Source organism: Camarhynchus parvulus, chromosome 13, assembly GCF_901933205.1.
Source record: "Camarhynchus parvulus chromosome 13, STF_HiC, whole genome shotgun sequence".
Taxonomy (NCBI): Eukaryota; Metazoa; Chordata; class Aves; order Passeriformes; family Thraupidae; genus Camarhynchus; species Camarhynchus parvulus.
In genome coordinates, this window is record NC_044583.1 from 16065361 (window position 1) to 16077049 (window position 11689).

At 43.3% G+C, this 11689-nt stretch overlaps 1 protein-coding gene across 1 annotated transcript; it reads right to left on the minus strand.

The window, feature by feature from the left end:
- Positions 1 to 1522: 1522 nt before the first annotated feature.
- Positions 1523 to 11535, minus strand: ATP6V0E1 (ATPase H+ transporting V0 subunit e1). Its single transcript, XM_030957301.1, has 4 exons — positions 11397 to 11535; positions 9686 to 9733; positions 4580 to 4706; positions 1523 to 2025 (listed from the first exon to the last, which is right to left on the minus strand). The coding sequence occupies exons 1-3, from the start codon at positions 11498 to 11500 to the stop codon at positions 4613 to 4615; spliced, it is 246 nt and encodes an 81-aa protein (XP_030813161.1). The 5' UTR covers positions 11501 to 11535; the 3' UTR covers positions 1523 to 2025; positions 4580 to 4612.
- Between the last annotated feature and the right edge of the window lie 154 nt (positions 11536 to 11689).

Here is an 11689-nt window from a genome sequence, read left to right on the forward strand (position 1 = left end):
TGCAAAAAAAAGGAATTATCCCAAGCAGTGTTAATTCCTGGCACACAAGGAGCAGACCATTCCCCAACCACCATGCAACATCCAGCAGAACACATACTAAATATTATTCTTTCACTTCTTCAGTCATGCTACCACCTGGCACCTGCTTCAGAGGAAATGTTAACCACTCTGGAAAAGGGGGATGTCTTTCTGGGAGGCATCTAGTCTTTGTCCTGGCTTAGAATAGCTTTTTCCATTCAATTCAGCACCAGTGAGACACCCATGGGAACTCTTTTACTTCTCTCTTCTAGAGCAAGTGATAGCTTAGAACCTAAAATAGAAAGCTTGTTAAAGACAGGGGTGACACAATAAACAGCACTGTTTGTCACTGAGAGCTTTCTCTTGGGGTATTTCACTTCAGGCTAAATATGACAAGCAGATCAATATATTTCAAAAATCTCAAATCTGTCAACGATATCTTGGAGTATTTCTCTCCCTCTCCTCATACAATGTCAACATATTTTATTCTCCACACACTTCAAAAATCAAAAGACAACTTCAAGTTTTTATATCATCACTTGGTTTCAACTTTCCTAGGAATTATTTGGTCCAGACTGTGTAAGATGACTGTGTACAACATCTTGCATGGTAAAATACAGCTCTTAGAAGGTGACACGACAAAAAACAAATCCACTATTCCAGTCCCAACAGCTGCTATGTTTATTTGTAATAATGGGCACGTTCTTCCTTCTTTTGCAATTCACACTGTCCAGTTTTGGATCACTGGAAGTTACATGTCAGGATCTTGGAATTTCCTGTGTAGTAATGAGTGCTGTCCCACTGAACAGTTAATGGTGCTATCCAAGAGGGAAAAGCAAATAAAATATTAACCATTCCCTTATGTCCTTGTGCATGACAATAAAGGGAATAATTGTAATTTATCTGGACATGAGGTAAGGAAGCATTCAGGGAGCAGCATTTATACCCTTGGAAGCTGCTCCTCAGCAAACAACTGAGCAGATCCATGCCAGTCCCACGGACTCAGCTGACACTGAGGAGCCTCAGGAACCCCTTGCCCACATTGCCATGGGCTTCCCAGGTCTGCAATCCACATGCAAGGGCCAGGTCAGTACAAAACAACTGGAATGTTTGCTGTTCAATTCAATCCATTTGCTCCTATAATATCCTCCAAATGTGCCAGGGATTAAATCAGCCTCCAGTCAAAATCAGTGTGAAGGTTTCATCCAAATTAACCACGTTACCTTTGATACTCTGAGTAACCCTCAGACAATGGGAAGTTCCTGGAAAAGAGGCTCTCAAGCCAAGCATTCACTTATTCCTGCACCTTTTAGCAATTTTAAATTGCAAGTTTAATCCTATTATAGTTCTACCTCAGAGGTCTCGATACAGGCAACAATTCCCCATCTATTCCCGCTATTTAACTTCATTACAATTTATCCACATCATCTAAATATCCTCAGCTCAACTCCGAGTATCCAATTAAACCCACAGACAAATAACAGTTAAACATGGCACGAGAACGTTTTGTATCAAGCAGAGGATTAGTTTTATTTCCAGGCATGAGAAATTTAAGGCCAGATTTCTCAAGAATACAATTAATTTGGAAAAAAAACATCACCATCAGCACATGCTACCACTGTTGCTCCTCTCCTCACACAGTTTATTGCACACATTTTTGTCCAGTGCAAACAGAACAGGGGTGAACAGCTCAATGACAGACAAGCTAAGACCTGCAAATATGAAGAGTTATTACAGATAAAGTGAACAGGAAATGTGATTCCATGACACGTAAAAAATAGAAATTTTCATCACATTTGGAGTTAACAGTCAAAAACTGACAGTACCAAAGAGGAGTATAAATTGCATTAGGCACTCTGTTAAAATGGAATAGTAGGAAAAACCACAGAACTTTGAAGAAGCCACTTGAAGAACATTAGAAAGGTTAAGGCATTACTGCAGGCTTCGTATCCAACCAGCTACAGAAAGGGCACCTTTGGGTCACTGGAGTTTTCATCTCTTCTGCACCTGCAAAGCAAGAGGCACCTTCATTATTCCTTCCATGGAGACAGTTTGCTAATTGCAGGCCTGGCTGTTAAGCACAGCTAATTCCATTCCACAAATGCACCGAGTAATGGTCAAGAACTGGAGATAATTCATCTGTGGGGATGTTTTCTTGGCAGTTTCATTTCTGAAGTTACTGCAAGTAGTTTTAGTTACATTCTAAGCTGGTAGAACAACTATTTCCCTCCAATGTTTTCATTGCTGTAACAGCACCCAGCGAGCTGGATGAGAGCCCTTCTCCACTTGCACAAAGACAGCTCCTGCTCTGAGAACACAGGCTGTGAATTCACCAAGCCAAGGAGAAAAGGCACTGTTGGATCACACTTTGGAAGAGTGCACAGCCTGGATTTACCATGGCTACAGAGCTCTGTGTGCTCTTGCACACTGCCATGCAAGCCATTAACTTGGTGATGTATCAAGTGAATTGCTAGGAAATCATCCCTTGGATGGGAGGGACACTGCCTGAAAACACAGAGCAAACTTGTGGGATTTGGCACAGATCAATCAAGCCAGCATATGCAGACTTCCTCAGCAGAACACGAGGAGCTCACTGGAGCATTTTCAGGCTGCTCAGTTAAGTAAAATGGGTTTGCTTTAATCATCTTTATTTTTAAGGATCTTTCCACTTTGGGAGTTAACACTTCATTTTCTTTGCATTTTCCGTACTAATCCACCCAAACCTCAACTGAAAGGAACAGGAGGCAGAAACAAGTATAGTACATCTCCCCTGAATGCTGGAAAAGCACAGCTCAAAATCCTGAAATAACTGGTTGCTACACTGATGGGAATCCATGCAGTGTCAGAGAGATATCCCAGCTCTTATCAGATGGAATCTCACTCACAGCTCCTGTCTAGGCACAAACTCCACAGGAGCAAGGACAGGACATGGAGCACCTCAGCCCTGCAACAGCACTCAAACAACACTGCAGTGGTGTGACCTGGGACAGCACATTTCAAACAACAAAGAACAGATATTTGAGGATTCTTAAATGCTTTTACTTTTCTAAACCTTTCCTTTTCAGAGACAACAACCTTAATTTTATTCCAAAATCAAGCCAATAAAATCAGATGAAAGGTTACAACAAACTCCTTCATGTAACAAAACAGCATGTGCTGTGCAGGGCTGAAATGCTCCATTAATAAGTTTAAAAACGACAGCTCCTCAGAAACTCTGCAGTCAGCTTCAAACACACAAGGTCCCTCTCTTCCTTGGTACAAATTTAATTCCAATTCTCTGGAAAATCCTTCACTGGAATGGAGGGGAAGGGCCTGGTTCTGTTAGCAGGAGTTCAGAGGTTGTGTCTCACCTCCTGCCTTTCCTTGCTTGTTTCAACACACAGATGGTGAAACCCAATTTTTATGTCCAGATAACTCCAATTTCAGATCCCAGGCAACTGAATCATCCTATGGGATTCAGGGATCTTTGTGCCCATTACCAAAACACACTGTTCTCTGTTTTAGCTAACTAATTATATGTTAGCACCCAAGCAGTGAAAATGCTCCTAGGAAATTCTGCTTGACTGACTTAGCTAATTACAGGCCTGGCGTTGAAGCAGGGCCAAGTCTACCTTCAGCTTCTGCCTGGTGCTTAAAAGGAGCTGCAGACACACACGCAGGCCAGTCTGCCAACATCCCAGTTCACAGGAAGCCTTCTCTGAAACTGGGGAGCAAATGTCCAGGACACTTCACTGAAAGCATTTAACAGAGCTCTAACAGCAGCTGTCACTGCCTGCTGCACTGAGCTGAGACTGTGTTGTACAAGGACAAACAAAAATGTGTTTAATTATTCAGTTACCAGCTTAAAAACGATAATCATGGCTGCTTATTTCCACATTTCCTTCATTTGAACCTTCAATTCCAAATGCTGCCCTCCTGAACAAGCCCAACAGCATCAAGGTACTTTTAGTACAACATTTTATTTGTGCTGGCCCCGTCAAAAAGCCCAGGAAATGCAAGAACCACATTCCAGCAGCACTGCCCTGATAGCAACCACCAGGCTCAGCTGGGATTAAAGCTGCACACAGGCTGTCATTAAAAACAAAATAAACCATCAAGCTGTGAGCTCAGGAGATAAAGAACATTCTAATGGCAGCTCCCATTCCAACTTCCCAGATGAATGAGAGCAACACTGTGTTGCCTTGGAAATCAGGACAGGTCTTAGATGAAATGGTAGCAGGCTTGAGGAGAGGTTTAACAATTGGTAAAGATTAGGAAATCCACTTATGTTACCCAGTTCAATTATATCTTTTTTTGGAAGTAATGTTTTGTTCTCCTTACAAACCCCTGAACACAGCACTATATGACACGATAGAAAGAAAAATGACTGTCAAAAATTCAGTTCAAGCTTTTCACGTATCCAATCAAGACTAACATCCAAAATGTTTTGTTGCAGCCTACAGAGAGACAGATTTCTCCCACCAAAGAGCTACACTGGTTTGAGCACACTGCTCACATTTCTATTCAATCTCTCCTGAAGCTTTAACACACCAAATATATCAATAAATCTGCTCATACTCACCTGTCAATGAGCTGCAGCACAGCACACACATCCTCAAGGCCAGTGATATCTGAGGTACCAGATTGTTTCATTGCTTAACTGAGGCCCAAAGAGAGGGTTGAGTTGAGCCAGAATTGCAATCAGCCAACTGCAAGAGAACCCCCCAACCCAACAGAGACAAATCAGCCAAAGGACAGCTTGTGACAATGGAAGGTTGTCCAAACACGAGGACTATCAGAGAAGAAAAGGCTATTTTAGGAAGGTCTAGGTTCAAATAAAAATTCTAACTCAAGGTCAAACACAAGGACCAGCCACCAGCAATGAAGTTACGGCACCAAATCATTCTGCAACTGAAACACATTGTCCTGTTCAACTGAAAGCAACACAAAACCACCTGCTAGCATTGCCCTCACATCTCTCTTTTGACAGAAAAGTGTTTTGAGACACATGAAACTCAGGTATTTGGGGGCTCAGAAGATGAAAACATAGAAGAGACAAGAGCTTTTTTTAGTGCCTTTGAAGCATCCTTTAAACAACAACCTCTGAGAAACATCCTTTTTCATTTGCTTCTCAGTGCACAACCTGCCCTTGTAGACATGGTATGTTTTTCAGAGACTTAACAAAAGTGAATTTAAACCTGGCACAGAGGTCAAGAAAAGGGGACCTGAAGCAAAAGGGTACAAAGGAACACAAAAAAAGAACCCCACAAGAACAACCCCAATATGACACAAACCCCAGATCATCAGCACAGCAGCCTTGTCACGCCTTGTCACTGGAGCAGAGCACAAACTAACACTGCAGAAGCCATGGCCAGAACTGAGAACAAGAGGAATGTAGTTTGTGGAAAATATCCAGGAAAGCTAAACAGAAATAAATATTCCACTCTTAGAAGATGTATTTGCTTTGTAAATGTTACAAGAATCAGAAAAAGCAATGGATGCTTCCACGGATTTAAATCTATGTTAAATACTAACTATATAAACACATTTAGTGAACACACTGGCTCATCTGTCTGCTATTTCTAGAATGCTTTGTAAGGAGGAGAAAAAGCAGAGCAGCTTTGTAATGGGAGCTGCCACAAATGTATCAGAGTGCTTAGGCAGTCATGGAAAATTCCACACAAACCTTGATGCTCTGACCAGCAAACCAAGTGCAGGTCGGCTGCCTGCAACAGCCACAAAGACAAAGATATGGGTCAGACTTCAAGAAAACACATCAATCCTCTTCCAATTTACCAATATTTCTTTGCAATGCCCCTTTCAGTTTTGCAGGGGGTAGAACTCCAGCTAAAACAAGGAGCTGAGCCTGCAGCAGTCCATCAGTCACACCAGCCTTGAACACGTAGCAGACTCTACAAAGGAATTAAAACATCGGCAAGACACCACTGAGAGCAGCCAAAAACCTTTCGGCTGACACGTTTCTACTTTGCTGTCCAAAGCAGTGACAACAATGTATTTTGAGACCATGATGTTAAAATCTACTTAAGGGAAAAGCAAATTAGCTCTTAAAATGATCAGGGGATTTCTTTTGTGAGGGTTAATTTTTCAGATCCAACAGACAGATCCAAAGAGCACTGTGCCATCTGCCTCCAGCATCCTGAAGTAACACAAGTGGGAGGAGGGTAGAACACTAAAAGCCTGTTAAAGCACATTATTCCTTTTGTCACCGCAGAGCAGGAAGGAACTCCCTGCACGAATCTCTCACCTCCCGAGCTCGGGCCCAGCGTGGCTGCGAATTAAACGAGCTGGGAGCACATTCAGAAGCTCAGCCTGTGGGACCAGGCTCTGGGAAAAGTAGTGTGGAGGTTTCAAAAGGCATTTATTTATTTGTTGGGGCCGTGCGGGATACCCGAGCTGGGAGCCAGGGTGCCATTAGGGCAGCAGCACACTCCTCCCCCTGCCCTGCGAGGGCTGAGGAATCTAAAGCAGTCGTTAGGCTGCAACTGCCTGGCATTCAAGGTAAGGCATGAAAAAGCTTTTCCCATGGTTTGGTTAAGTGATGCTGCTTTATACAACAATCCAGCGTGACAACACACAACGAAGTGCAGCATTCAGAGCAAAACAAACCTCTGTATCCAAGGTGCAATGTTCCAGAGCTGCTAAAAGCAGGTATGGCATTCGAGCCACCCACAGGTCCTTAAATTCTACCAGATCCCACTTAGAACAGTTATTGTTAATTATCCAGCTCAGACAAGGAAATTAAAGTCCCTTCTGTTGTACCAGAGATTTTTTTAAAAGGTCTTCCCACCACAACTGCCATCTGTCTGTGCTCGTGTTACAAATTAAGGTCCTGCTATCTCTGTTTAAATGTCAATTTGGGCATCCATATTTTAATCCTGTTAGAATCAGTAGCAAATAATACGATTTTCTAAGCACCCTGTCCTCTGTTAGGACATGATGACACTGTTCAGGAACTGCTTTGTGCACAGCAAAATAGATTTAGACTCTGACAGTACCTCACAATATGGTGCAACCTCTAATTTCTGCAGCAGTAACTCCTTGGACTTTGCTTTAGATTTTATGAGGTTCCTGAGAATGGTTTATTCTTCAAAAGGCTGCTGGGTACAGGATCTGTACACAAATTAGATGCAAATATCTTCGACAGAACAACCAAATGAATCCCATGTAATCAATACGGTTATTCAAAATTATCACTGCTAAATCTAAATACAGAAGAAACAGCTTTAAATTGAAATGTATTGACTTCAAATTAATTTCAGTGAAAATCAATTTATCAATCAAGTGGTGTTTAATGAAGACAGGAAATTGTTTTTTTCCCTACTTTCAACTGGAAAGGTAACTCAAAGAGTAAAAGCAGGTCTAACAGAGACTAAGCAGCTGTACAGAGGAATAGAGAACAGCACCAGGCACTTGCTAAGGACATACAAATACCTGGGGCAGCCGAAATTATTTTAATCCTAACAGATCTAATGAAGAACTCCCAGGAACAATTCTTTGGGCTTCTTTCAAGGCTGAATGAAAAACTAATCTCATTCTTTAACCACCCAAAATTAAGGTCTCAAGTGTTTTCAGTGCCTCCTCCCCAAAAGGAAAAGAATGCAAGAACAATAAAGTTCCATATGTTTGAGTAAAGCAGAGGGAAAAAGGTTGGACCAGATCTTTTGAGGGCCTTTCCAAACAGAGCTGGTTCTACAATTTTATACAGAATAAATGAGCAAATAAAAAATGAAAGATTCTGTGATGAGGCAAGTTCTGTCTTGGAACACGATGAGAAAAATCTGCTTTTTGTTGCATTCTGGCAAGCAGACACTACAAATGCAATTTATCTGGTTGGGTACAACTACACAGGGTTGAAAATATCCTAAGATTTTGCTGCCTTTTTTTTTCTTTTCCCAAAGTATAACTGGAGAAATTTGGCTTTCAGAAAACAAGTCAGAGCCCACAAAATTACCAAAGAACCCCTGGAGATGCAAAAGCAGTTTATAAAACATGTTAATAACAGTAGGCTTTATAATGGGTCTGTTTAGATAAAATAATCAAGTAAACCTACAAGTCACATACCACTCACTGTACATTTGAAGAGTTCACAGAATTTAGCCAAAAGTTAAGAAATTCTACAACAAATACATTTCCCATCACAATCCAGAGGATGCTGCAAATGCCACACAGCCTCTACTTCAAGGAAAACTGTCCTTCAAACAATACAGACACCAAACCTCAAGGGTTTTAGAAGAGTGGGATGTTGTTTCTGTAGAAAAAAACCCAACTGAGAACTCAATCCTCCTCCTAATTAAAAACCACCCAACTTACTGTAACATAAATGCAGCAACCCAGTAAAAATCACCAAAAAATTGTCCTTTCTTAGCCAAACATTTGGAACCTGTTATGAGACTGGGCTGCTACAGACTTCATGTGCAGGGCAAGAAGACCTTCATAGCACTGAGATTCCCAAATTTCAACCCCAAATTCAAGCTGCTTGCACAAATTCTCAAATTTCTATATCCACTGAGCAAAACTTAAATTTAAAATCTTCTATGGATACAAAACAAAGCCAAGTTTGCTGGACTTTTACAGTTGAGCAAGAGCGAATTCTTAGGAGTTCACATGTCAAATACTCTGAATAGAAATAAATTTTCTAGAGTATAAACTGATACTAACCCTGAGTATCACACTATTAACCTAAACCAAACCTGTGTAAGTTGTGCCACTGTCTAACCCAACAGGCCTCTCCAGGAACATGCAACACTGAGATGCATTTCTCTAAATATTCATATTAAATTCCTTTGAATAGCATAAATAATGCCTAAATAGCTCAAGAAAGTACAAATACCACTCAGGAACAAATGGAACTCCAAATAATAATTTTTGTAACAGGTTAACCCTTAGGATAAAACCAGATTTTTACCACTTTACTCTCAATAACAAATTCTTTCAGAGTTATTTCTGCACAGCAGCTTTTTACAAGATCAGTCTCCACAGTCTTTAAAAGAGGGAGAGAAAAACACATGCAAGCTTTGTCTTGCAGTCTCCAGCTCCAGCTGGCTTAAATCCTGATAAAAAAAAACATTATATGAAGAGCTCTCAACAAGTCACTTTGTAATTGCTACTGAATCTCCTACAGAAAGGAGGCAGCCTCAAAATACACTGTGCATCTAAAGAGAAATTGTCTTAATATATCAAAGTCTCACTAAAAAACCCACCAAGCAGCAGCTTTTCCACCCACCACTCTACCAGATTTTGAGAATATATTCAAGGAATTTAAAAGAAAAACTGTTCAGTGGGTTTGAGTTAGTATTACTTCAGAATTAAATATAAAGTGGAAAGAGAAAAGGCAAAAAAAGCCTAGGAATCAGGGAAATCTTAGAACTGTCATTATACTTGTGAACAAATGAGGCAGGGAACTGGAGAGGAGGAACAGCAAGTCCATGCAGAGGACAGCTCACAGTCATGTGTCAGAGGAGGAATTCAGGTTCCTTTTAATTCAGCATTTTCCAATGGGAAAATTTCTTCAGCACACTGAAGGTCTTTAGAACTCAGAATTCCAAGAGCTGTCAAAGAACAGGTCCAAACCTCTGTGAGACATTCAAAAAGCTTCTAACTGCTCTGAGGCTGTAAAAAAGGAACTTGTGATTACAAGAGGAGTGGGCAGGACATTGTTTGTACTTACAACAGGTAGCAGCAGACAGCACAGGTCACCAGCATGGTGTTGATAACTCTGCCAAGAAGAAGGAGAAACGTGATCAGCTGTGGTGTTGTGACTGACCACAGGATCCACAGAGAAAAACCCCACAGCAAACAAGGACAAGTTCAACTTTGATCATATGAAAGATGACTCAACATGAATGTTCTGGCTTCTTCCAGCTGAGTAAACTGCAGAGCTCAGATCTGCAGGACTGACACAGCTCTGCCAAACACTTTACAGCTGGATTGAACAAAATCACTGTGAGCAGCAGCAGAATCTGATGCAGTGTCCTTCACATTAGTGAACCACTGAGGCTGGATGCACACTTTCTTCATTTGCAGAATTCTACTTAAAGAAAGTTTTAGTGTCAAATTGTCACTTTTAATTTTATATGATGAATGAGGGGTTTATAAACTGAACACAAAATAAAACCTCAAAGCTGTAGTGTAAAATTTTCCTTTCTTGGTGAAACACAGCTGTGTCAGAAACCACTGGAAAGCTGAAAAGAAGGAAGAACCAAGCTCTTGAAATTGCAAAGGGTAAAACTGCAGCTACACACACACAGATGGGTTTGAAATGGGAGGAGAGGAAATGAGATTTTCTGCAGCTCATGGAACTCAGTGGCAAAATGAAGTGATTTTTTTTCTTTTTAAATTATAAAAAGGCATTTCCATCTATGTATTTCCTCCGCCAACTGAGTAACAAAACCTCATGGGAGGTCAGTAACTTCTGTTGGTGAGGCACAGAATTCCCACACTTCCATGCCTGGAAGCCATTTCTCCAAGGTATTTCTGAGGACAGGAAGTTTCCAGGCATGAAACACACAGCAGGTTTGGAAGTGAGGCAGGAAATATCAGAGCTTGAGGAATACTGAGGGTTTAGATAGAGAACTGAGAGAAAAGACAGTTGGTACCTGTGGAGTAGAGGGAGTGTCAGAGAGAGGAAGAGAGGTTAAGAAGCCATTATCTCCTAGAGAAAAGAGAAAGACAAAAACTTGTCTGCTTTTTAATCTGAACAGCCACAACCACTGCAGGAAAAACCTGAGCCTGGAAGCCCAGCTGCTGTCCTCGGCTACAAGGGCACCAGCACACATTTAACCCAGACATCCACCTCTGCAGCCTTTCCAGTCTCACCCAGTGTGGAACCAGAGGACGGTGGAGTAAGTTAGGAAAGGTCAAGTAAGGAAAGAAAGAGGAAGTTGTTGCTCAAATACCGCCTGACAACGAGCCACCTTGACACAGGACGTTCTGCCTGCAGAGGTTTCACAGAATGGTTTGGGTTGGAAAAGACCTTAAACCTCATCTCGTTCCACCCCCTGCCATGGGCAGGGACACTCTCCTATACCCCAGGTGGCTCCAAGCCCCAGTGTCCAACCTGGGATTTCAGGGATCCAGGGGCAGCCCCAGCTGCTCTGGGCACCCTGTGCCAGGGCCTCAGGGGAAACCCAAACCCGCCAGGGGCCCCGAGGGCACCTCCCGGCTCTGGCAGCCCCAGGAGCGGCTGTTCCGCTGTCCCTCGGCCGGGCCCGGCCCGTCCGTGCTGCGCCAGCGCTGCGCCCGCGGGGCTGCGGCGGCCCCGGGCCCGGCAACCTCGGGGCGCGTCAGGGCTCCGGGGCCGCCTCCGCCGGGGCCTCCCCCCACAGCCGCGGGGCACGGAAGGGAAGGTGCCCGGTGCCCGCCGCCCCCCGGTCACTCACCCGCGGTTCGGCCCCTTGGGTACGAGCCAGGGCAGGACGCCGCCGACCACCCCCCAGAACACGCTCATGACGATGATGGGCACCGCCAGGCCGCCGTACGCCATGGCCGCGCTCTGAGGGGAGCGGGGCCTCCAGCCACGCCCCGCCTGGCGCCCGCCAATAAGCGCCCGCCACGTCAGCGGCGCCGGCGGGAGCGCGCCGTGAGGGAGCCATGGGGCCGCGAGAGCGCGGGGCACGTGCAGTGCGATCGGGACTGTCATGGGATCGGGACTGCGATGGGATCCGCCATGGGA

Excerpts from the sequence above, each read along its gene's own strand:
- ATP6V0E1 (XM_030957301.1), bottom strand. The coding sequence starts at position 11,500 with ATGGCGTACGGCGGCCTGGCGGTGCCCATCATCGTCATGAGCGTGTTC. Across the intron at positions 9,734-11,396 it reads CCCAAGGGGCCGAACCGCGG|AGTTATCAACACCATGCTGG; the intron begins GTGAGTGACCGG and ends TCTTCTTGGCAG. Across the intron at positions 4,707-9,685 it reads GCTGTCTGCTGCTACCTGTT|TTGGCTGATTGCAATTCTGG; the intron begins GTAAGTACAAAC and ends GTTCTCTTGCAG.